At 42.9% G+C, this 21,564-nt stretch overlaps 4 protein-coding genes across 4 annotated transcripts; 2 read left to right on the plus strand and 2 right to left on the minus strand.

Annotated features, from left to right (window-relative positions):
• The first annotated feature begins 1,922 nt into the window (after nt 1-1,922).
• Nucleotides 1,923-5,036, plus strand: LOC124036440 (dynein light chain 1, cytoplasmic-like). The gene is made up of 3 exons (XM_046351031.1): nt 1,923-2,077; nt 2,873-3,011; nt 4,667-5,036. The coding sequence occupies exons 1-3, from the start codon at nt 1,926-1,928 to the stop codon at nt 4,802-4,804; spliced, it is 429 nt and encodes a 142-aa protein (XP_046206987.1). The 5' UTR covers nt 1,923-1,925; the 3' UTR covers nt 4,805-5,036.
• A 1,303-nt stretch (nt 5,037-6,339) lies between these two features.
• On the minus strand, nt 6,340-9,425 carry LOC124036439 (60S ribosomal protein L6-like). The gene is made up of 6 exons (XM_046351030.1): nt 9,258-9,425; nt 8,946-9,044; nt 8,520-8,663; nt 7,575-7,623; nt 7,161-7,345; nt 6,340-6,527 (listed from the first exon to the last, which is right to left on the minus strand). The coding sequence occupies exons 1-6, from the start codon at nt 9,402-9,404 to the stop codon at nt 6,375-6,377; spliced, it is 777 nt and encodes a 258-aa protein (XP_046206986.1). The 5' UTR covers nt 9,405-9,425; the 3' UTR covers nt 6,340-6,374.
• A 2,397-nt stretch (nt 9,426-11,822) lies between these two features.
• On the minus strand, nt 11,823-16,022 carry acaa2 (acetyl-CoA acyltransferase 2). The gene is made up of 10 exons (XM_046348684.1): nt 15,879-16,022; nt 15,064-15,230; nt 14,835-14,963; nt 14,419-14,535; nt 14,133-14,280; nt 13,741-13,916; nt 13,406-13,535; nt 13,212-13,282; nt 12,869-13,023; nt 11,823-12,650 (listed from the first exon to the last, which is right to left on the minus strand). The coding sequence occupies exons 1-10, from the start codon at nt 15,892-15,894 to the stop codon at nt 12,566-12,568; spliced, it is 1,194 nt and encodes a 397-aa protein (XP_046204640.1). The 5' UTR covers nt 15,895-16,022; the 3' UTR covers nt 11,823-12,565.
• Nucleotides 16,023-17,498: 1,476 nt separating this feature from the next.
• mrpl40 (mitochondrial ribosomal protein L40) lies at nt 17,499-20,758 on the plus strand. The gene is made up of 5 exons (XM_046348685.1): nt 17,499-17,761; nt 19,040-19,123; nt 19,267-19,422; nt 19,808-19,889; nt 20,045-20,758. The coding sequence occupies exons 1-5, from the start codon at nt 17,691-17,693 to the stop codon at nt 20,270-20,272; spliced, it is 621 nt and encodes a 206-aa protein (XP_046204641.1). The 5' UTR covers nt 17,499-17,690; the 3' UTR covers nt 20,273-20,758.
• Nucleotides 20,759-21,564: the final 806 nt, after the last annotated feature.

The following is a 21,564-nucleotide window of genomic DNA, read 5'->3' on the forward strand; positions in this document are numbered from 1 at the left end:
ATCGGCAGACTCAATAGCCTTGGTTTCTCAAATGACTGCCTTGCCTGGTTCACCAACTACTTCTCAGAGTTCAGTGTGTCAAATCGGATGGCCTGTTATCCGGACCTCTGGCAGTCTCATGGGGGTGCCAGTGTAACGGATGTGAAACGGCTAGCTTAGTTAGCGGTGCGCGCTAAATAGCGTTTCAATCGGTTACGTCACTTGCTCTGAGACCTTGAAGTAGTAGTTCCCCTTGCTCTGCAAGAGCCGCGGCTTTTGTGGAGCGATGGTGGGTTCGTGGGTGACTGTTGTTGATGTGTGCAGAAGGTCTCTGGTTCGCGCCCGGGTATGGGTGAGGGGACGGTTTAAAATTATACTGTTACACCACAGGGTTCAATTCTCGTACCGAATCTTTTCTCTGTATATATCAATGATGACGCTCTTGCTGCTGGTGATTCTTTGATCCACCTCTGCACAGAAGACACCATTCTGTATACTTCTGGCCCTTCTTTGGACACTGTATTAACTAACCTCCAGACGTGCTTCAATGCCATACACCATACATCTCCTTCCGCGTGTGCTATCGTGCATAAATGTATTTTGTCCCCCTACACCAAACGCAACCACAACACGCAGGTTAAAATATCAAAACAAACTCTGGTAAAATGTTTATATCCCAGGACAAATTAGCTAGCAACAGCAAGCTAGCTAAATAGGACAAATTAGCTAGCAAGTGCAAGCTAGCCATACATGTTTAATGCTTTTCTACCTGTCTCCAAATTAATGTAATGGGTTTAGTTTGTTTTTATATTTCAACCTGCGTGTCGTGATCGCGTTTGGTGTAGGGGGACAAATTACATTTATGCACGATAGCGCAGCCGGTTTGGGTTCCGTGTTAGGTTTTATGGATATTTTGACACGTCAACCACAGATGGAACAACGAGTCAGATATTTCACCGGATTTATAAATGTGAAGCTTGTTATTTTATGACTATATGACAATCACTGGAGTTTTTTGTTGTGTGTGCAATAGTGACCTCCAGGCTCCTCTTCGTGGTCATTGCTAGAAGGGATCCAGCTTTTGTTAAATTAATGTAATATTTGACATTTCATAGCAGATTGAGAATTTAGGCTGCAGGTTGAAAATTAGGTAAGAGTTAGCTAAAATTCAAAACAACTATTTTGGGACAATTTGACCAAGGTCTTGAACCCAGATATCCGCCGCAATCAAACTAATTTTATGGACTGTTATCATACAGTTTGGGGAGCCACTCGGCTGTTGTTGTCAGAAGAGTTTAATGCAGTGTTCTAACATGGACGCCAGGAGGCGTCGTACGTCAACTGCAAGCCCTCTTTAGCCCGGTAATTTTAGTAGGATCTCTATGGTTTTTTGGCTTTGTTTTAGTCTGCTGCAAAGCAGCCAGTTATAGAAGCAGGTCAGGGCTAGAAGGGATCCAGCTGTTGTAAATTTAACCATTTTTATTATTTAACCTTTATTTACCTAGGTAAGTCAGTTAAGATCAAATTATTATTTACAATGACGGCCAACCCGGACGACGCTGGGCCAATTGTGCGCCGCCCTATGGGACTCTCAATCACGGCCGGTTGTGATACAGCCTGGATTCGAACCACTGTCTGCAATGACGCCTCTATCACTGGGATGCAGTGCCTTAGACCGCTACGCCACTCGGGAGTCCAACGTCAGATAGGACTTTTCGTAGCAGGCATCAAGCTAATATCAAACACAGTACAGTGAAATATATTATTTACAAGTTACCCCTTCTGTCTGTGGTATAGTATGGTTTAAAAAATGATACGTTTGTTGTTTACAACGGTTTCCACTGAAACCAACGACGCGTGGGAACCGTAAAGCATGATGGGTTGAAATAAAATGCAATGAGAAACACCAGCGAAAGCTGCGACAGATTAACCAATAACTACATCAAATGCGTAACGGCGTAGCCAATAGGAGATATGTGCGATCGAGTTTGGTCAGTTACACACCCACATTACTTTCTGTCAACCACTACTTAGCGGGAGTTGTAGCTGTGAAACCAAGCGTCCATACAGCGGAGACAACCGGCGTTGGATTAATTAGGTAAAAATTAGCTTGGCTATTATGAGATGTCGATCGTTATCATTTGTTCATAGTGGAGGAGGTGGTATATTATTAATTTGCTATCTGAATTGATAAGTAACGTTACAGTGGAAACCGTTATTTGCTGTTGAGTGGCACACAATGGTAATTGACGTTGATTCACCTGCAAGCTAGCTAACGTTTAGATTGTCAGACAGCTATCAATAACTTCCATTTTGACACCTAACCTTAGCTAATATCCTGACATACGGACTTGTTAGCGAAGTAAGTTAACACCTAAAGGAAAATAATGCTGTTTACTCAGAATGTTAACGTTTGCTAATTTTAACTCTTGACTCATTTGGGGAAATGGTATTAGCCAGCTACTGTATAACTTAGCTGTTTTGTCTGTAACAATCTTGTTAACAAACGTTAACTAGCTAGCAAACTAGCTATTTATCAAAGCAAAGGTCCACCCCCCGTTATTTGGAGAACATAATTCTAGCTAGCAATTAACTTTAGAAGCGTATCCATAGAAACTGCGCAGTAGCGGTGGTGGAAATTGTTATGCAACGTTGATAAAATAATAGTTCCCAGGGATGCCATGTGCCTGTTGTGTAACTGTTATTTACATGGCAGTCGGCCAAGTGGTGCTTTGTGTGTTAAGCTCCGATCTGAAGATGCAGCTTTAGCTACTAGTGGATTAGTCTTAACACGCCAAGCGCTTTATAGAATAAGTGAGTACCGTTAAATGCTGGGTGAGCCCATGTTGATCCTCCCATGCCATTAATACCGTGATGTGTTTTGGTTTCCTAGGGCAACCATGTCTGACAGAAAAGCAGTCATCAAAAATGCGGACATGTCGGAGGAGATGCAGCAGGACGCAGTGGAGTGCGCCACGCAGGCACTGGAGAAGTACAACATCGAGAAAGACATCGCTGCATACATCAAGAAGGTACCCAGATGACAGGTCAATGACTAACATGGTCTGTGGTCCATGGAAGTCACTGAACTTCACTAACAGCGTTGTGCGGAGACCAGGCTTTGTGGAATCTAGCCCATAATACATGGATTCACCCAAGGTCAATTAAATGATTAAATGCCCACAGTCTACCTGTTTAGCCTCTGTAGTTGCGTGCCTTTTTTTGCTGTCTTTTTCAATAAATACTAGTCAAATACCACCACGGTTTCCTTGTTGAGATTCAATGGGGCATTTGCACTGAGTTGCAAGCTTATAGCAACAGCATGCGCAAACGGTTTACATTTATTGAAAGTGTGGATTTTTGCTAACAATCACAACTAGAGGACAAACTTAAGTACACATGGCCAGTTACGTTTTTAAGTATTGTGAATCAACAGTGGGAGCTAGATTCCACGAAGTCTGGGTGAAGTTACTTAAACTTTCTTCACTGGCGAGTTTAGTCCGCTAGGTCTGTGGCTGAATAACTCTGCCTATTCCTCATGCAGAACAGTCCTTGTGACTCTTGCCAAAAGTTACACTCGGGGCTGCAGGGTATTGATTTGATGTTGCGATATGTTAGACGCTCAAAGGAACTGTATAATTGCGTACACAGGTAAAGAGATGTTTTGGTATGAAATTGAGTTTAAATAGTCTGACCTTCTTACTAAATGTTAGCTGCCTGACAAGTTACTGGTTTTTAATAAATCAAGGGAAAACTATATGAAATTATTTACTAGGTACAGTTACAGCTCCCGAGTGGCGTAGTGGTCTAAGGCACTGCATCTCAGTGGAAGAGGTCACTTGAGTTCCTTGGTGTCCACATCACCAACAAACTAACATAGTCCAAGCACACCATAAATAGTTGTGAATAAGATATGACAAAGATTTGGCATGGGTCCTCAGATTCTCAAAAGGTTTGTATGGCAACTGCAAGGCACTACAGAGGGTAGTGCGTACATCACTGGGGCCAAGCTTCCTGCCATCCAGGGCCTCTACTAGGCGGTCTCAGAGGAAAGTCCTAAAAATTGTCAGACTCCAGCCACCCTAGTCATAGACTTCTTTGCTGCGGTACCGGAGTGCCAAGTCTAAGTCTAAAAGGCCTCTTAACAGCTTCTACCCCCAAGCCATAAGACTCCTGAACATGCTGCTGCTATGCTCTGTTTAACTATGCATAGTCACTTTAACTCTGCCTACATGTTAAGGTAATATGTACTAACCGGTGCCCCCTGTATATAGCCTCGCTATTGTTATTTTACTGCTGCTCTTTAATTATTTGTATTTTTTTTACTAAACACATTTTCTTAACTGCATTGTTAAGGGCTTGTAAGGTCTACACCTGTTGTATCTGCATGTGAGAAATACAATTTGATTTGATGGATGCCAGGTTGTAAATGAGAACTTGTCCTCAACTAGCCTACCTGGTTAAAGGTGAGAAATAATCATTTGATCTTGGCAAATGAAAAATAATCTCTAACAGGTATTGTAAACAAATTTGAGATGCACTTTATGTGTAACATTTCTGGGATCCTTTATTTCAGCTAATGAAACATGGGACCAACACTAATTTTGTTCAGTAGCTCACTTTATAATGGTTTCGTCAATGCATGCTGCTTCTGATTCATTACTGCATTCCTCTCTGCCCCTCCCAGGAGTTTGACAAGAAGTACAACCCCACCTGGCATTGCATCGTAGGGAGGAACTTTGGCAGCTATGTGACCCATGAGACCAAGCATTTCATCTACTTCTACTTGGGCCAGGTGGCCATCCTGCTTTTCAAATCTGGCTAAGCGGCCAGTGGCCCCAGCCCCTTCAACACCAACTGACCATTAAATACTGACTCGACAGAAAGGCTATCACCCTGGTCAATGGGGACTGCCTTTTTCTGTGCTGCTTTGTTTAAGAAAAAAAAATACATGGCCATGTGAGATTAAACACTTGTATTTATTTTTGTTTTCTACTACAGTAGATTTGATGTCACCGGTTTTTATTTTTATTAAAGCGATATTGTTTGGCTCTGTTTATCTTTTTGAGTACTTTATTTTAGCTACTTATGTTCACTCCTTTAATTTATTTGTGCTATGACGCTAGCTGGTCACGAGGTGGATTGTCCAAATTGATAGAATGACAGCACTGATTGTGGAAGAGGCCATTTTTATGATAAACAGACACTACATGCGGTGGGTGACAATTCTCACCTCACTCACTTTACCATAAAGGTACATGTCAAAGATCACATGGGGTAAAGGGCTCTTTTCCAAAATAATCCATAAAACTGTTCATACATCTGCCACCAAGGGCTCTAAAGGCAACGCGTAAAATCTACAAGATTAAAAAATATCAAGTTTTGCGCTGTACGGTTTCCGAGTAGAGAAATTGTGCGGATTAGATGGCTACAGCAGCGATAACGGATTACTTTCTAATTATTTAACCTTTAACTAGACTTGCCAACACATTCTTATTCACAATGACGTTTAAGAACAGTGAGGTGACTGCTTTGTTCTGCCCCTGAACGACAGATTTTACCTGTCAACTCTTTCGTTCGAGGAACCTTTCGGTTACTTCTAGTCGAACCAGGGATGCTATTTGACCCATACCGACGCAACAGTTATATTCCTATAGCAGTTTAATTTGGGCCAAACCATAGAACGGGATTTATAGGATCCCTGGTCCAGATCTAAAAAATAATTCAGACCGTCAGGCTACTCGCGCCTCGTTAACCATTGTTTACACGCAATCTGATGCCACAATGTGGCTAGGTTTGGTGTGCTAACATCACCGGCAACTAATATCCTCCATTTGGGCCAAGAATGACACCGCATCACGACATTAAGGAAGTTTATTTAGAAACCTAATACTCAACTTTATGTACAGTAATTCGAATAAACATTTATCGAGGGCACGTGTGCTAAATTTAGAGCAGCCAGCTACGTGTCCAGACCTAGAAACAAGGTCCGTAACTCGTATGGCCAAAGTTAAACTATGCAAAGGCAAGGTGGAAAGAGTTACGGTTTTGCATGTACCTGTCCCAACATCCTTGTATGGGAGGTTAATGTAGTCAGTTTACTCATGAATACTTTAGTGTCAATTGACAAAGCTCTTCAATCTATACCAGTGAAGACATTCTAGTTTAGGGGTGAAAGCCAACTGGAAACTGATTTGGTAGACAATAGACTTCAATGGCAGCAACCAAACACCTGACCAGTGAATGCCATGGCCTGCCACATAACCCCATTGAGTTTTGAATTACAAGGGTGCTGCTGGGAGTCTACCAGGACACCTCAGATTATTGAAAATATCAACTTCAACACATACAGCCAGAAGGTGGGATAGGACTGGTGGTACTCTTTATTACAACATTTAGAAAACCAGTTTGTGAGGGTAGACACCGTTGGAGAGGCAGAAAGAGGAGCGCAGGTAGCCCTTCAGCTGGGGAACCTTCTTAATGAGGGGTAGCAGCTGAGAGTCTACAGTCTTCTGGTCCTCCTTCCTCTGCTCTGTCAACTGGTACTTCTGTAGCAGGGGGAAATAGATCGTCAGACAACTTTAGCTTGTGGCCTACCAATTAAAAGCATTTTCTATTTACAACCTAGTTTAGCCACAACCAAAGAGGAAAGTAGTTATCTACCATTTATTGAACAAAAGACCCCCGCCCAAGTGAACAATTATAGCCATCTGGATAAACTGACTATTCTTCAAATAACATTCTAAGGAATGAGGGATTTGGATTTACACATATTGCTCATCTAGTACAGGGTTCGGCAACAGGGTCCGCAGGCCAAAACCAGCTAAAAATATTTTATTTAGGAAATCTGTAGTATCTGTAGTATTCCCACTAATACATTTTAAAAAGGAAATGTGATTGTGTCTTAATGTAATCAAGGTATAAAATTGTTATTTTAAAATGCAATCTCTTTGTGGTCAATTTGCAGTGGCCCAGTTATTATAATTATGTTACTGCCCGTCGACCATCCACAGCTGAATCTAGCTGCCTACCCCGACTTATTATGCGCACACTGCCTGTACGCAACCAGTCCAATGACAACCTTCAATAGTTACCCTAACCTCTACTCCATCCCAATAGTTTGTAAATGCCAAAAAGTGCGCATGTGTGTATATGTTGTGTATGTCTAATGTGGGGTTTACCTCTTTCTCTGTGTCAAAAATCTCTCCCTCCTGGTGGCGGGGTCTCCTCAGCCTCTTCTTCTTGAAGTAGGCGTCTGACAGAGTCTTGGGGATCTTCATGCCAGAGATGTCAACCTTGGTTGCAGTGGCGATGACAAACTTTTGGTGTGCCCTGCGCAGGGGGACACGGTTCAGGGCCAGGGGACCTAAAAGTTGGAGTGCGAGTTGGGAATTGAGTTCGAACTGAAATAGCAAGAGCATATTTTCAAAACACATCAAGGTAGGTATGGATACCTGATGAGGTACTGCAGCTGCAGACATGAATGTGAAATAAAATCTCACTGGACATTCTGAAAATAACTTTATGCAACGCTTGTTTTTCCAATCCACCGTGATGAATAAGAATATTTCAAAGAAAGCACTGGTTGTTCTTACCAGTTACAAGCAGGAGACCACTGGAGAGCTGCTTCAGGAACACAACACGCTAAGAGGAGAGAGACGAGACAGTTACAGGACAACATCTACCACATGTACATGCTACAGTAAATCACCAGCCCTGATCCTGAAACAGGGGATACAGGCTTAGTTCCAGCCTAGCGCAAACCTACCAGATTCTTACTGGTAAAATCAAGTGCCACAGCTGAAACCATCAAACTTGTGGCTTAGAATAAAGAGCATTAACAAAACTATCCACAAAAATAGTACAACAAAAATTGTACTAGGCCACTGCCAATTTAAATGTATAGGGAAACACATTACATAAATCTTTAACAAATCTGTTCAGATGTTCATCAACCTGAGTTTAATGGAAATGTTCCACTTCACACATTTATGTGCTCCCAATACAATGCTGCGAGTGTCCTCTGGCAATTGAGCCACACTTAAAAGCTGACACCATAGCAGCAGGACCTGCTGGGTGAATTCAGTGTGTGGGCGCAGTCTTGTGTGTGGGAACTACTGTAGTATGCCAGCAGTATGCCTGTGTGAGGCTTATATGTGTGCGTGTTTCTATGTGTGGACAAAAGGTGAACTGATTTGTCAGTGTGGGAGTATCAGGCAGCTTATCACATGTAGGGCACAAAAGGGCAGCAGAGCAACAAGAGGTTTAAATTCATATGCATAGCACACAATCTGCAATATTATTGTTTGCAAAATAATTATAAAGTGAGTAAGCTTCAGTGTGTGAAAGCAACAGATATTTATGAGTAAGAGCAGTGTCATGAGTTTGGCCATGAGGGTTCTCACCTTCCTGCACTGGCATCCAGTTAGCAGGACAAGGACAGTTTAAGGTGGTGGGGCTGGAGTGAGGTTACGGTATGATCCAACTCAATGACACATGAATGTGTGTGCATGCATGAGTATTAATGCATGAGATCTAACCTTTCCGCGGTGGCGTCCAGTGAGCAGTACAAGCACGGTTCCTGGGGTGATGGTGGCACGCAGGTTCCTCTTATGCTGGCTGAAGGGCTTCTTACCATGGTTCTTCAGTTTACGGGCCACATCCTCTGTGGGGTAGTAACGGGGCTGGGGGGCAAACGAGTCAAGGGACATTACACAACTTCACAATTGTAGAATTAAGCAACGCCACATCTTGCTACCAGACCCAACTGTATGCAGTATATTGAACCGATGAAAAGTAAAAATCAGCCTTATGTATACGACAGAACAAATCCGTCTCAAACCGTAATCTTCATCTGCTGAATGTGGTAGTGAGCTACAAAATCCAGCAATGGTTACAACGACCCAAGAGAAACTTGATGCCAACCACAATATAGGAAACCATGTTTGAGTGAGCTAAAGACTCACCATTTTGCGCATCTTTACAACACGAGTGCCTCCATTCTTGTCACCGCCAACAGTCTTGGTGATGGTGGATGGGGTCTTGACCTTCAGCTTCTTCTCAATCTAAAACAAGCACCGACAGCACATGTTGAGGCTTTCCGTACACTACACAAATGACTCAACATTAACCAACATCTAGTTTTTAATAAACCCTTATTAGGGATCCCCATTAGCTGCTGCCTTACTCTTCCTGGGGTCCAAATAAGTTTAACAGGTTCAATCTAGAGAACCAAAAAGTGACCGCTTCCCCCAGTCGGTGTGCCTCCCCTCTCTCACCTTGGTCTCAGTGGTCTTGGTCTTTCTCTTGTACATGGCCCTGCGGGCATACATGGCGGAGCGAGAGTAGCGACCGATGCCCCTGGCCAGGACAGGGTTCCGGCTGCAGTGAGCCTTCTTGGCCACCTTCTTGTCTCCCTCTGCCATCTGGGGAGAGGGGGAACAGAATGGGTTAAACCCATGGATAGTTCTACAATAGAAATATTGCTCTAATATAGATGTATAAGATTGTAGTAATTCCATGGTCGAACATTCATTACTAGTGGATCATGAATGGCTGATGCTGGTTAGTTAGCTACTTTCAATATGGTGCTGAAACAGAACGTGACAGCTAGCCTGATGTTAGCACACCAAACCTATCCGCTAAGAACATTGCGGCTTCAGATAGTCAAGAACGGGTAACCAAAATACTTGGCTGTAAACTATGGTTAAATTATAGAGCAAAATCAGCAGGCCCGATCAATGGATGATTGCCTGCCACTACAACACTGGCATGCCATGAACATTTCTGCAACTTGGTAACATAACAGCACAAGTGTGCAGGTAAAAACGGACATTTCAACAGACAAGTTAATTAGGCATTACACAGAATTGACCAAACACCTAAAAATGACTGGAGAAAGTGTACACGCAAGCATGAGCATATACCGGCATGACAAGTCGTAGCTACGTTAGCTATACCATTCACCTTAAGTTAGAATCCAAGCCAAATGTGAGGGCCAGTGAATAGAAATTAAACATGCGCCAAATCTGAAATCTGCTCAATTACAACGCGTTGAGATATGTAGCAGGCTGTGGGCCTACGCTTACGAAACACAACGCTAATTATTTACAAATCATCACACACAAAACAACCATATTCAAACATAAATACTCTTAAGAACATAATCAATAGCCCCGTATAAATTGGATGCGGTTATTTGGTGCATTTTGTATGGATGAACACCGATTTTATTTATGCAGTAGTGTGATGAGAAGCCATTCTTACCTTTGCTATGAAAAAAAGACCGACATCCGGGGAAGTTACGTATATAACCACGTTGCATTTGACGTTGACGTAAACAACGCAAACAAATCTTGGCCCTTGTAGTCCTTTGAGAAACAACTAATTTATCAATAAAATAAATCAATTTATAGTCAATAAACATTGTAAATTAAATCTATGAATGCTGTATTTGTCTGGTAAGAGGAGTAAATGTTCATATTTGTAATTTATGGACAAATCTACATTATTTCCAGCAATCATCAAGTAATGAGCTGTCTATGAAAATATTTGCATCTAGTCTCATAGGACCAGTTTCTTTGACCAAGATTACGGTGGCGTTCCAGGTCACCTTCATTGCAGACACACTGCACAGAGCAGCACATTGCTATATCGATGTGGATCCTGAGATACATTACATGACCAAAAGTATGGACACTTGCTCGTCAAATATCTCAATCCAAAGTCATGGGCATTAATATGGAGTTGGTCCCCCCTTTGCTGCTATAACAGCCTCAACTAATGGAAAGGCTTTCCACTAGATCTTGGAACATTGCTGTGGGGACTTGCTTCCATTCAGCTACAAGATAACTAGTGAGATTGGGCACTGATGCTGGATGATTAAGTCTGGCTTACAGTCCGCGGTCCAATTCATCCCAAAGGTGTTTGATGGGGTTGAGGTCAGAGCTCTGTTCAGGCCAGTTCATTTCTGCATGGACCTCACTTTGTGCATGGGGGCTTTGTCATGCTGAAACAGGCCTTCCCCAAACTATTGCCACAATGTTGGGAGCACAGAATCGTCTAGAAGGTCATCATTGTATGCTGTAGCATTAAGCTCTCTCGTCACTGGAACTAAGGGCTCTAGCCCCAGACTATTATTCCCCCTCCCACCAAACTTTAGTGGGCATTATGCAAACCCTTTCTCCATGCACCCAGTAGTATTCTCCTGGCTTCCGTCAAACCCAGATTTGTCTGTCAGACTGCCAGGTGGTGAAGCGTGATTCAAGACGCCAGAGAATGCATTTCCACTGCTCCAGAGTCAAATGACGGCGAGCTTAACACCACGCCAGCCGACGCTTGGCATTGCGCATGGGCTTGCGTGTGTGGCTGCTCGGCCATGGAATCTCATTTCATGAAACTCCTGACCAACAGTTCTTGTGCTGACGTTGCTTCCAGAGGTAGATTGGAACTCGGTAGTGAGTGTTGCAACCAAAGAATTTTTACATGTTACGGCACTCGAGTTCCTTGAGATGGTGTGGCCTACAACTCGCGGCTGGGCCGCTGTTACCCGTAGACATTTCCACGTCACAATAACAGCACTTACAGTTGACCGGGGCAGTTCTAGCAGGGCAGAAATTTTACAAATTGACTTGCTAGAAAGCTGGCATCCTATGACAGTGCCACATTGAAAGTCTGAGGTTTTCAGTAAGGCCATTCTATGGCCAATGTTTGTCTGTGGAGATTGCTTATGTGGCTGAAAGAGCTGAAGCCACTACTTTGAAGGGGTGTCAACTTCAGGCAATAGACAGTGAAAGACCTAGTAACTACTACATAATACTCCATAAAGAATCACCAACATTACAATTTGTGAATCGCAGGTTTTCACTTTAATCATTAAAAAAAACTCTTTACAGGCAACCTTACATCATACACACACACCTTACATATATATCCAGTAGATAAGGCAATGGTGATCAATGCAATGGAGTGACAATTCAGGCAAGAAATTCTGGATCAATTATGCAGTTACTTCTCTTTCCACAGAAAGCAACATTGGTTACCTCAACTCAATAACACTCACCTCAACTATTCATATACTACAGCGAGATGTAAATGGTATGTCCTGCTATGAGCTAGCATTGTCTCCAAGGCAAACAAAGACTTACAAAAACAGGAGTTAGCCCTTCAGATTCACAAGGCCTCTAAGCAGATTGTTCATGTATGGCAACCATACTGTCTTTTAGAAAAAGGTAACAGGAATACGAAACATCCAAGAAAGGAGGAAGTTTAGACATTTATGTTCCTAAACATACAAATACCATTGTATTCTGTGTTCAGAGAAAAAGCAACCATTTTCTGGAGTAATTATGAGATCTTTGTATTTTTTTTTTTCTGAGTGTAGATGCTGGAGTCATGTCTAATGTGAAGTGTGGGTCAAACGTACAAAGAGCCTAATTTTTATTTATTATTTAAATTGGAAAGTGGATATTCTTACATTAAGTCAATATCGAGTGTGTATATGGCATGTACTCTATTGAGTATATAGGGTGTGGTGTGTGTTAAGAGTGTGGATGGTATTCTAATTGTGGATGGTTTGCTCGGTTCCTCAGTGAGTGTTCTCTATGATTATGGCGATACCCTGACCACCACCGATGCAAGCTGATCCCACAGCATACTTTCCCCCAATCCGCCTGAAGGAGAGAGCAAAACCACAACATGGAAATCACTCACCTGCGAGATAATAGGAATTGCTCAGCCATTGAATAGCGTTATTTATTAGTTTAGCTCCTGTATGCTGAGGTATAGAACAGCCCTTCGCCGTGGTATATTGGTCAGATACACTGTTTGTTGAACTACATAGAATGATAAGTAGTGCTCTGAGTAGTAAGAAGACTACTGGTGTGGTTACCCGAGCTCGTGGACCAGGTGAGCAGTGATGCGTGCTCCAGAGGCTCCCAGGGGGTGGCCAATGGCAATAGCCCCCCCATCAGCATTACTCTTCTCTGGGTCCAGACCCAATGCCTTGGCAACAGCCAGGTACTGAGCAGCAAATGCCTCATTCACCTGAGAGACAGCCAAGGTGAGAAAGAGGACATGAGAAGTCAGAGCAGGAGAAAGAAACGGAGCAAGTGAGAAGGAGGAACTCAATTCTATAGGGTGCACTACAAGAAGGAGATTGATTAAAGCAATACAATATCTGCGATTTCCTGCACCAGTTCCTACTTCCTATTCATGAACTTAGACAAGCATACCTCCACCAGATCCATGTCTTGGAGGGTGAGACCTGCTTTCTTCAGGGCTTCTGTGATGGCTGGGACTGGGCCTGAGGGGGAGAATGACAGAATCTTACCAACAGAAACCACTAGATGGCCATGCTGGAAAGGACTATATTTGGCTGTATCACATGTTTTCATCAAGTACATGAGATATGTTGCCAGTCACCCACCGATTCCCATAATGCTTGGGTCACAGCCGGAGACATGATAGGCCACTATTCTTGCCAATGGGGTGAGCTTGTGCTCCTTCACAGCTTCCTCACTGGCTATCACCACGGCAGCAGCGCCGTCAGACACACCCTGTTGAAAAGGAGCATATCTTGCAGAACAGTACATTCAAAACTAGCACAGGATTTAAACCTAGCACACAAAAATAATCTGCACGCAATTTAAAACCGGTGTGCTTGGGGACAGACTGAATGTGATACTCCGTTTGCAAGCGCTGGTAGGAACTGGGTGAAAGGGCTTTGGACCCAGAAGTGAATCGGTTTTGTTAAGAACTCACAGATGCGTTGGCGGCAGTAACCGTTCCACCCTTTTTGAAGACAGGGGGTAGCTTAGCCATCTGCTCCAGGGTGGTCTGGGGACGAGGGTGCTCGTCCTGGGTCATGGGTACTTTGCCCTTCTTTGCCTTCACGTCAATGGGTGCTATCTCTGCCGTGTAGTGGCCCGCCTCATGGGCTAAGGTTTAGAGCGCACACAGAAAACATCAGTGATGTAGTCAGCATTCAGATAGAAATCTGGGGAAACTGTTCATTGTCATGAAGATACAGAAGTATTTCTGGTTTACAGAGGACAGATAATCAGGAATTCCTTATTAAAATCAGGACAGTCTTCATGCCTTAAGTAAGGATTGTAAACATGTAAGCTTAGTTATGGTAAGGGTTGACCTCTAACCTGCCTTCCACCTCTGCTGGGTCTGGTGTGCGTATTTGTCACAGTCGTCTCTGCTGATCTCATATTTCACTGCCAGGTTCTCTGCTGTGATGCCCATGGGGATCTTAATGTGCAGGTCAGTAAGCCCCGCCCACAGAGTGTCCTCTAGCTGAGACAAAGAATACAGAAGACATTAGTTTAGTCCTTGGCATTGGTTTAGAGCAGCTGTTAAAGGGCTCTTGCAGTCAAAAATCATCAAAACCACACACATTTGGTTCTTACCGCTCCTCATTTATTAATTCAATACCTTGAGGTCGAGTCCGAACTTGGTTCCGAAGCGGACGTTGCGGACAGCGTATGGCGCCTGGCTCATGCTCTCCGAGCCGCCACACAGCACCACCTCTGAATCCTTCAAACAGATTTCCTACAGAGACATACAGGGTCTTAAAGGGGACAAACGCACAAGGCTGCAAATGTTCCTAATCAATCAGCAGAGGAAGAAACCATGCACCAACAATTGACCTACAAACAAAAGGGTAGGTGACACTGCAGCAGAAATAACTTTCCTGGGGTCTGTGACCAAAAACTTTGTATAATATATATTTTTTAATTATAGTGTACAGTGGGCAGGAGTCCAGTTCAGACAGACACATTAAGAAATCCTCAGTGGAGTGTAACAGTGTAGACTATGTAGAGTCTTAGTGCTTAGTGTGTCTACTGTACCTGAGCGCCATTGATGATTGACTGAAAGCCGGACCCACACAGGCGGTTCACGGTGAGAGCAGGCACTGGAATAGGTACCCCACACCTCAGGCCCACATGACGGGCAATGTATGGAGCATCTGCAGAGCTCTGGAGAGAAAGAGAATCTGTCTTATTAAGTCAACTCTCACATTTCCTTCCAAGAGAGTTTATCCTCGCCTCAGCTTGCTCTTTGGAGTTTTAGACACACCTGCATTACGTTTCCAAAGATAACACTGTTGACAAGTTCAGGTGCAACTCCCCCAGCAGCAAGGGCAGCCTTGGAGGCATGCTCTGCTAGGTCTGTTGCACTGTGATCCTTCAGCACCCCACCGTAGGTTCCAAACGGGGTCCGCTTTGCAGACACAATAAACACATCTGGATGGAAAAGAAGTCTGTGTGAGGTGACTAATCAAGCTTTCCTGCAGCTTTGGACATGGTTTGAGTGACAAAACAGTAAAAATATTGTACTTAAAAAAAGGCTGTCTTGCCTACTCTCACTGCATAAACGTTTCAGAGTTCTATCATAAAACTCCACTGCAGTGTCATTGCAATTCTCATGCCACTATGAATAGTGCCACGGTCACCTTCACCCTACATTCATTTTCAACTCAACTAGCCTTTAGAAATTAAACGATAGAGGCAACTGTCAGTTGAATATGTAGAGGGCAGACACATGACAAGAAATACACAAGTTTACATGTAGAGACAGACTGACAACTGTCCTTTATTCATTCATTCATTATGAATAATGATCACAGCTTGAGGCTAAACGGTGACAACTCTAAAGGGGAACACAATGTTTAAATTCACAAATGTAGGCTATAGTCAGTAGTGAGCAACTAGCCATGAACAATAGTTTGAACTTTGTCGACTGTCTGGAGCTTCTAGTTATAATTTGGCAGACAGACAAGCTATCAACGTTACTACGCAGACACCTTTGCAGAGCAAGATAAACATGTTAACAGAAAACTAAAGCATGCATTTCGTGGCGCGTGGTTTATGAAAAATAACAATATAACTTACTTCTGAGCAGTGACATAACGTTGATTCCTCCTTATGTCCACGAAGGTCAATGTATCTGTTTGAACCGGGAGTCAATTTAAGGGCGCTTTTATGACAAACTCTGGCAATCTTGGGTCGTCACTAGTTACCACAGCCACAAAGACATAAACCCCGCCTATTTCTACAATTTATATTCTTAAAGGGTGCTTTTAAACCTAACCGTAACCACACTGCTAACCGTATGCCTAACCTTAAATTATGACAAAAAGCACATTCTTGTTTTCATTATTTTTTTTACCATATAGACCATTTATACATTGAGGCTGTGGTAACTACTGGAAATTTGACCTTTTGCCTAAATAATGTGTATCTAATCATTGAGACAACAACTTTCGACAAAATAACTCTGATCAACATGTTTCTGTAAGGAAATGTTAAATGGTTACTTGTACAATATTTATTCAGTTATGTAGCTATGTTTACTTGAAAAAATGTCTAATGTTACTGACAAATTGTATCTCTGATGTAACCAGTGCAATCTGGTCTCAGAGCATATCTTGTTATTCTTTATGGACACTCCGTTTAGTATGATATTCTACTTTCGTATGGTATGTATTAATTTGTGGATGTCCATCACCCATTTGTATGACATGTTACGAATTACAATTCGTATTATATCTTACGAATTAGCAAAACGTACAATATGTTACAAATATACTAAACACATTATATATTACAAAAATTCAAAACGTGCAATATGTTACGAATTAGCTAAAAGGGTTATATATTACGAATTTGAAATACTCTCAATGTGTTACAAATTTGCAAAATGTGCAATATTGTAATGAAACAGCAGGGAGCAGGTCTTTAACCCTCGCCCCGAGGGTCGTTACAATATGTTACGAATTTGCAAAACGTATCATTATGTAGCGACCCGCAGAGACAGCTGTGTGTTATGTGTTAGGCTCGTGGGTGGTTGTGTTTTACTTACCAGCACCCAGTGTTCGCGGGATCCGAAATGCCAATCAACCTGCTATCTGCCAATCACGGGAATGCCTGGAATGTTCTGATGCCGGGCATCCTGGTGGTTGGCGGAGTGGCATGGAGGGGGGTTGGCAGGGGGATGGAGCATTGGATGTTAAGACCAGGTTTAGCTTTTGTTCTCTCTATGTCTGGCCTTCACAAAAGAAGGTCACGGTTGGCTTGTGTTTTATCTTTCATTTATTTGGCCGTGGGCTACGGCCAAACAGTAGCCTGTGTGAAGTTGGGTTAATAAACCGTCAATTCGTAAACTCAAGCCTCAATCTGGACAATTGTTCCTTAATGATCTAGTCAGGTCATTACAATATGTTACGAGTTCTAGCTAGGTGGCTAGAGTTTAGGGTTAGGGTTAAATTTAGGATATAGGTTAGGTTTAGCTAACATGCTAAGAAGTCCCAAAGTTGTAAGTAGTGGAAAAGTTGCTGATTAGCAAAAATGTGTTGCTAACGTTTGCGTTATGCACCCAGCCACTCACCTCAACCAACCACCTAAGTAACCATCGGTCTTATGCAACCATACAAAACGTAACATATCATCCCAAATGGTATGTATTTACGTACATAATAATACGACATGCTCTGTCTGAGACCGAGTTGCAACGTAACGTGAGGGAGGCGAGCTACAACAATGGGATCGAAAGTGTCCATCTGAAGCTCGAGCTAAATTTACGTCTGTTTCAAGTTGCACTTCCGTCCTGCGGCTGTCAAGGGGACCGCAATGATAAAATGTGTTGATACACGTGAATAACTTTCATCTGATTTGATTGAATAGTAATCAAATAGTATATCGATCATGTCCATTGCTGTATCGCGTGCCCTGTGTAGGGTATTGTCCCGACAGACTGCAGTGCCAACTAACGTTAGGTGAGTTGTCTCATGCAATTCTGGTTAGCATAGGCAAGCTAGCTAACGTTAGCTCCAGCAGTTGGAACATGTTTTCTTTTCTCATCCAGCTGTATGCTAAAACCTGAGCCAGTTAGCTAACTACGTTATCTATTCACTGCAGTGGAGTTCCACCAGGTTCGATTTAGGGTCTGGTTGTGTTCAGTTTATATATTTTAACTATTGGCAGTGTTATCAGAAGGCACAGCTTTGATTTTCACTGCTACGCAGACAATACACACCTTTGCATTCCTGTGTCACCAGAAGATTTTAGCTCCACGAATAAATTATTAGACTGTATTAGTGATTTAAATACTTGGATGGCTCACAACTTCCTCAAGCTAAATCAACACAAGACGAGGTACTTAATTGTTGGAGCCAAAGCACAGAGAGAAAATCAAGCTGCACATTTGAACTCCCTGGCAATACAAATAAACACCAGGTACATAACCTAGGTGTTTTAGATTCTGAACAAAATGTTGAAACACACATTAGGAATGTGACCAAAATAGCTTTTTTTTACCACCTAAGGAACATTGCCATGGTGCGACCATTTCTCCCAGGCTGATACAGAGAGACTCATCCATGCTTTTATTACAAGCACGTTTGACTACTGTAATGCTATCCTGTCTGGTCTACCTTAGAAAGCCATTGGTCAACTGCAAAACATACAGAATGCTGCAGCGTGGGTACTGACCAAGACCAGACTGAGAGCACGCTGGTTTTAAGGTCTCTGCACTGGCTGCCTATTAGATTTAAAATTCATTTTAAGATAATTCTATTGTTTAAAAAAACAAACAATCCACAATTGTGCACCCCAATACATGTCAGACATGCATTTAAGTTATGTACCCAGTAGGTCCCTCAGGTCCTCTGGCACTGGCCTTTTAACTATCCCAAAGCCTAGGACCAAGAGGCAGGCAGCTGTTAGTTATTATGCCCCCAGCCTCTGGAATAGCGTACCTGAGGGGGGCTGAAACTGTAGACATAAAGAGTTCTTAAAACACATCTTTTCAGCTTTGCCTTTCCTTAGGGTGCTTTTTGGTTGTTCAGTTTGTCATTCTTTTTGTTTTTTATCATGTTTGTTGTGTAGTAAATACTTCAGCTTTTATTTTCATTTGTTTTTCCTGTAAAGCACATCGCATTGCATTCCATGTCTGAAATGTGCTTTATAAAGCTTGATTTGATCTGTTACAGTGGCTAGATTGAGCTAACTAGTACTTCTCCCCTTCCTCTGATTTGGTATGTTGTTCTGCACAGCTCTTTGATGGGACTGGACGGTCATGTCAGTCAAGGTCCTTGGTTTGCATCTGTCCTCACATTGAAGACATCTGCGCCACTAAGGTAAGTTGAAAATCCTTTTGTCTATAAAGGGTTTGTTCTCTGGTGCACTTTCAGACTCTCTTTGCAGTTCCCTTAGGCACCATTTGTTATAAATGCACTACAAGCTCAACTTTCACTCATTCTGCCTGTGTGTGCTCTAACAGAGCAGAGCCCAAGAAGAAGAAGAAAGTGGACCCTCGTAGAGAGCAGATGGTGAGAGAGAGACTGAAGAAGAAATTGAAGAAGCTGGAGAGAGTTCCTCCTGAGCTCATTCCCATTGAAGACTTCACAACCCCAGCCAAATACATGGACGAGACCAGGTATGGCTCACCCACCTTTAGTGTTTAAATTAATGGAGTGGCTGACATTCCCATACAAAATCTGGGCACCACCATGAGTTACTATGGTGGGCACACCCTACCATTGAAGTAGGCACATCCATAAGCTTGGAATATTTACTGTTGCTTCACCCCCAACAGTCAATAGTGGCTTAGTTTGAACCCTGCTTACCATAGTGATCTCCAGCAATAGTCTTAGAAACACACCAAAATCAGCTGATGGATTGAAATTGAGTATGATGCTGTGTTTAACTGATTGTTCTGTTGAGTGACACACTATTAGTGTAATCCAAATTAGTGTAATCCAATTTCTCTGTCCTAATGTACACTTGAATAGGTCCCTACTCTATTTGTTCATTTTTCCTAGGGTGCGTGGTGCTCCTCAGCTTCCCTTTGAGGAGAGTGAACGTCGGGCTCTACTGCTGAAGGAGTGGTCCCGCTACAAACAGGTAAATGTGATCTTGTAAGCCATTGTTGGTTTAAACTATCACTACAGTCATATTTGGAAGCAGAAATCAGTGAGCAGCCATTGACAGTACCTTCTTTGTAGACATTTTGATATACCCAGTTTCTGTGCCACATTTTGACTTTCTGCTACGAGCAGACCCAACACCGGGCAGAGATGGAGGCAGTAGGCCTGGCTGTGGAGGCCCAGAGGGAGGCTCTGGAGGAGCTGAGGCTGGAGTCAGAGGAGCTCTACCAGGCAGCACTGAGGCCAGACCCCTTGCTCTTCCCCTTCAACCACCAGGGACCCAGCTACACACCGCCCAAGGCCCAGTATGAGGCACCTGAAGGCAAATACAACAACATCACCAAAGTCTACACCCAGTGAGAGGGTGGCAGCATTAACATTGTGGGTGTAACATGTGTTGACATGGTTATTACATCCCCTGGTCTTGACATGATTTGGACAGACTAAATATTTGACGAGCATGTTCATGAAACTAGTTTAGACATGAAAGCTAGAACAACCTCCCTGCCACCAATAGTGGATGGATGTCTCATTCAAAGGGTGTTTCAACCGCTTACCGACCAGAGGACCATGACCCGGTCATATTCATCGTATTGACAACTGCCCTATAATGGAACAAGTTTCAATTCACACTCATAAAGTGATTCACATTCTGTACTGTATTGTTACATTCATAAACGTCATAGTTTAAATACAACCAGTAAGTAAAACATACCAGAGGGTTGAAAAAGGATTCACTTTTTAATGTACTTTTATTATATACATTTGAATGTATATAACAGACTGTAGATGAGGTATCCTGTGAAATAATAAAGACAAAGAGCCCGTGTAATGGTGTTACAGAAACACTGGCCTCCATTTCAATAGGTAGAGAAACATACAAGCGCTCACTTGAGTCTTTCCACACAATGACCTAGACAGTATTTTTTTTTTAAAACAGACCACTGGTGCGACCCAGAATACTGTATGGTATGGTGCTGTTACCCTTATGCCAATACAGTAATTATTTTCACCAAAATACACTCACCAGCCAGTTTGTTAGGTACACCACCCCGTTCATGGAAATGGATCGCTCCTACAGTCACCTGGCCGTGGCTTGTTATATAAAGCAGACAGGCTTCGAAGCTTTGAGTTACTGTTCGATTGAACGTTAGAATGGGCAAAACGAGTGATCTAAGTGACTGAGTGTGGCATGATCGTCGGTGCCAGGCGTACCGGACCCTGTATCGGAAATGGCCGCCCTCCTGGGCTTTTCACTCACAAGTGTCTTAAGGTTTACCGAGAATGGTGCAACAAACAAAAAACATGCAGTCCTGTGGGAGAAAACAGCTCATTAATGAGAGAGATCGAAGAAGGGCAAGAATCGTCCAAGCTAACAGGCGGTCCACAAAGGGACAAATGACGGTGCAGTACAACAGTAAAATGCAGAATGGCATCTCGGAACGAACAACTCATTGATCCTTGTCACGGATGGGCTATTGTAGCAGACGGCCACACCGGGTTCCACTCCTATCAGCTAAAAACAAGAAGTGGCTCCAGTGGCCATGCGGTCACCAACACTTGAAAATTGAGCAGTGGAAATCATTGCCTGGAACATGACAGCGAGGACAGTTTACTTGAGTGGCCTGCCCAGTCCTCAACTCAATAGACCA

Source organism: Oncorhynchus gorbuscha, linkage group LG05 (assembly GCF_021184085.1).
Source record: "Oncorhynchus gorbuscha isolate QuinsamMale2020 ecotype Even-year linkage group LG05, OgorEven_v1.0, whole genome shotgun sequence".
In the NCBI taxonomy this organism is placed as follows: Eukaryota; Metazoa; Chordata; class Actinopteri; order Salmoniformes; family Salmonidae; genus Oncorhynchus; species Oncorhynchus gorbuscha.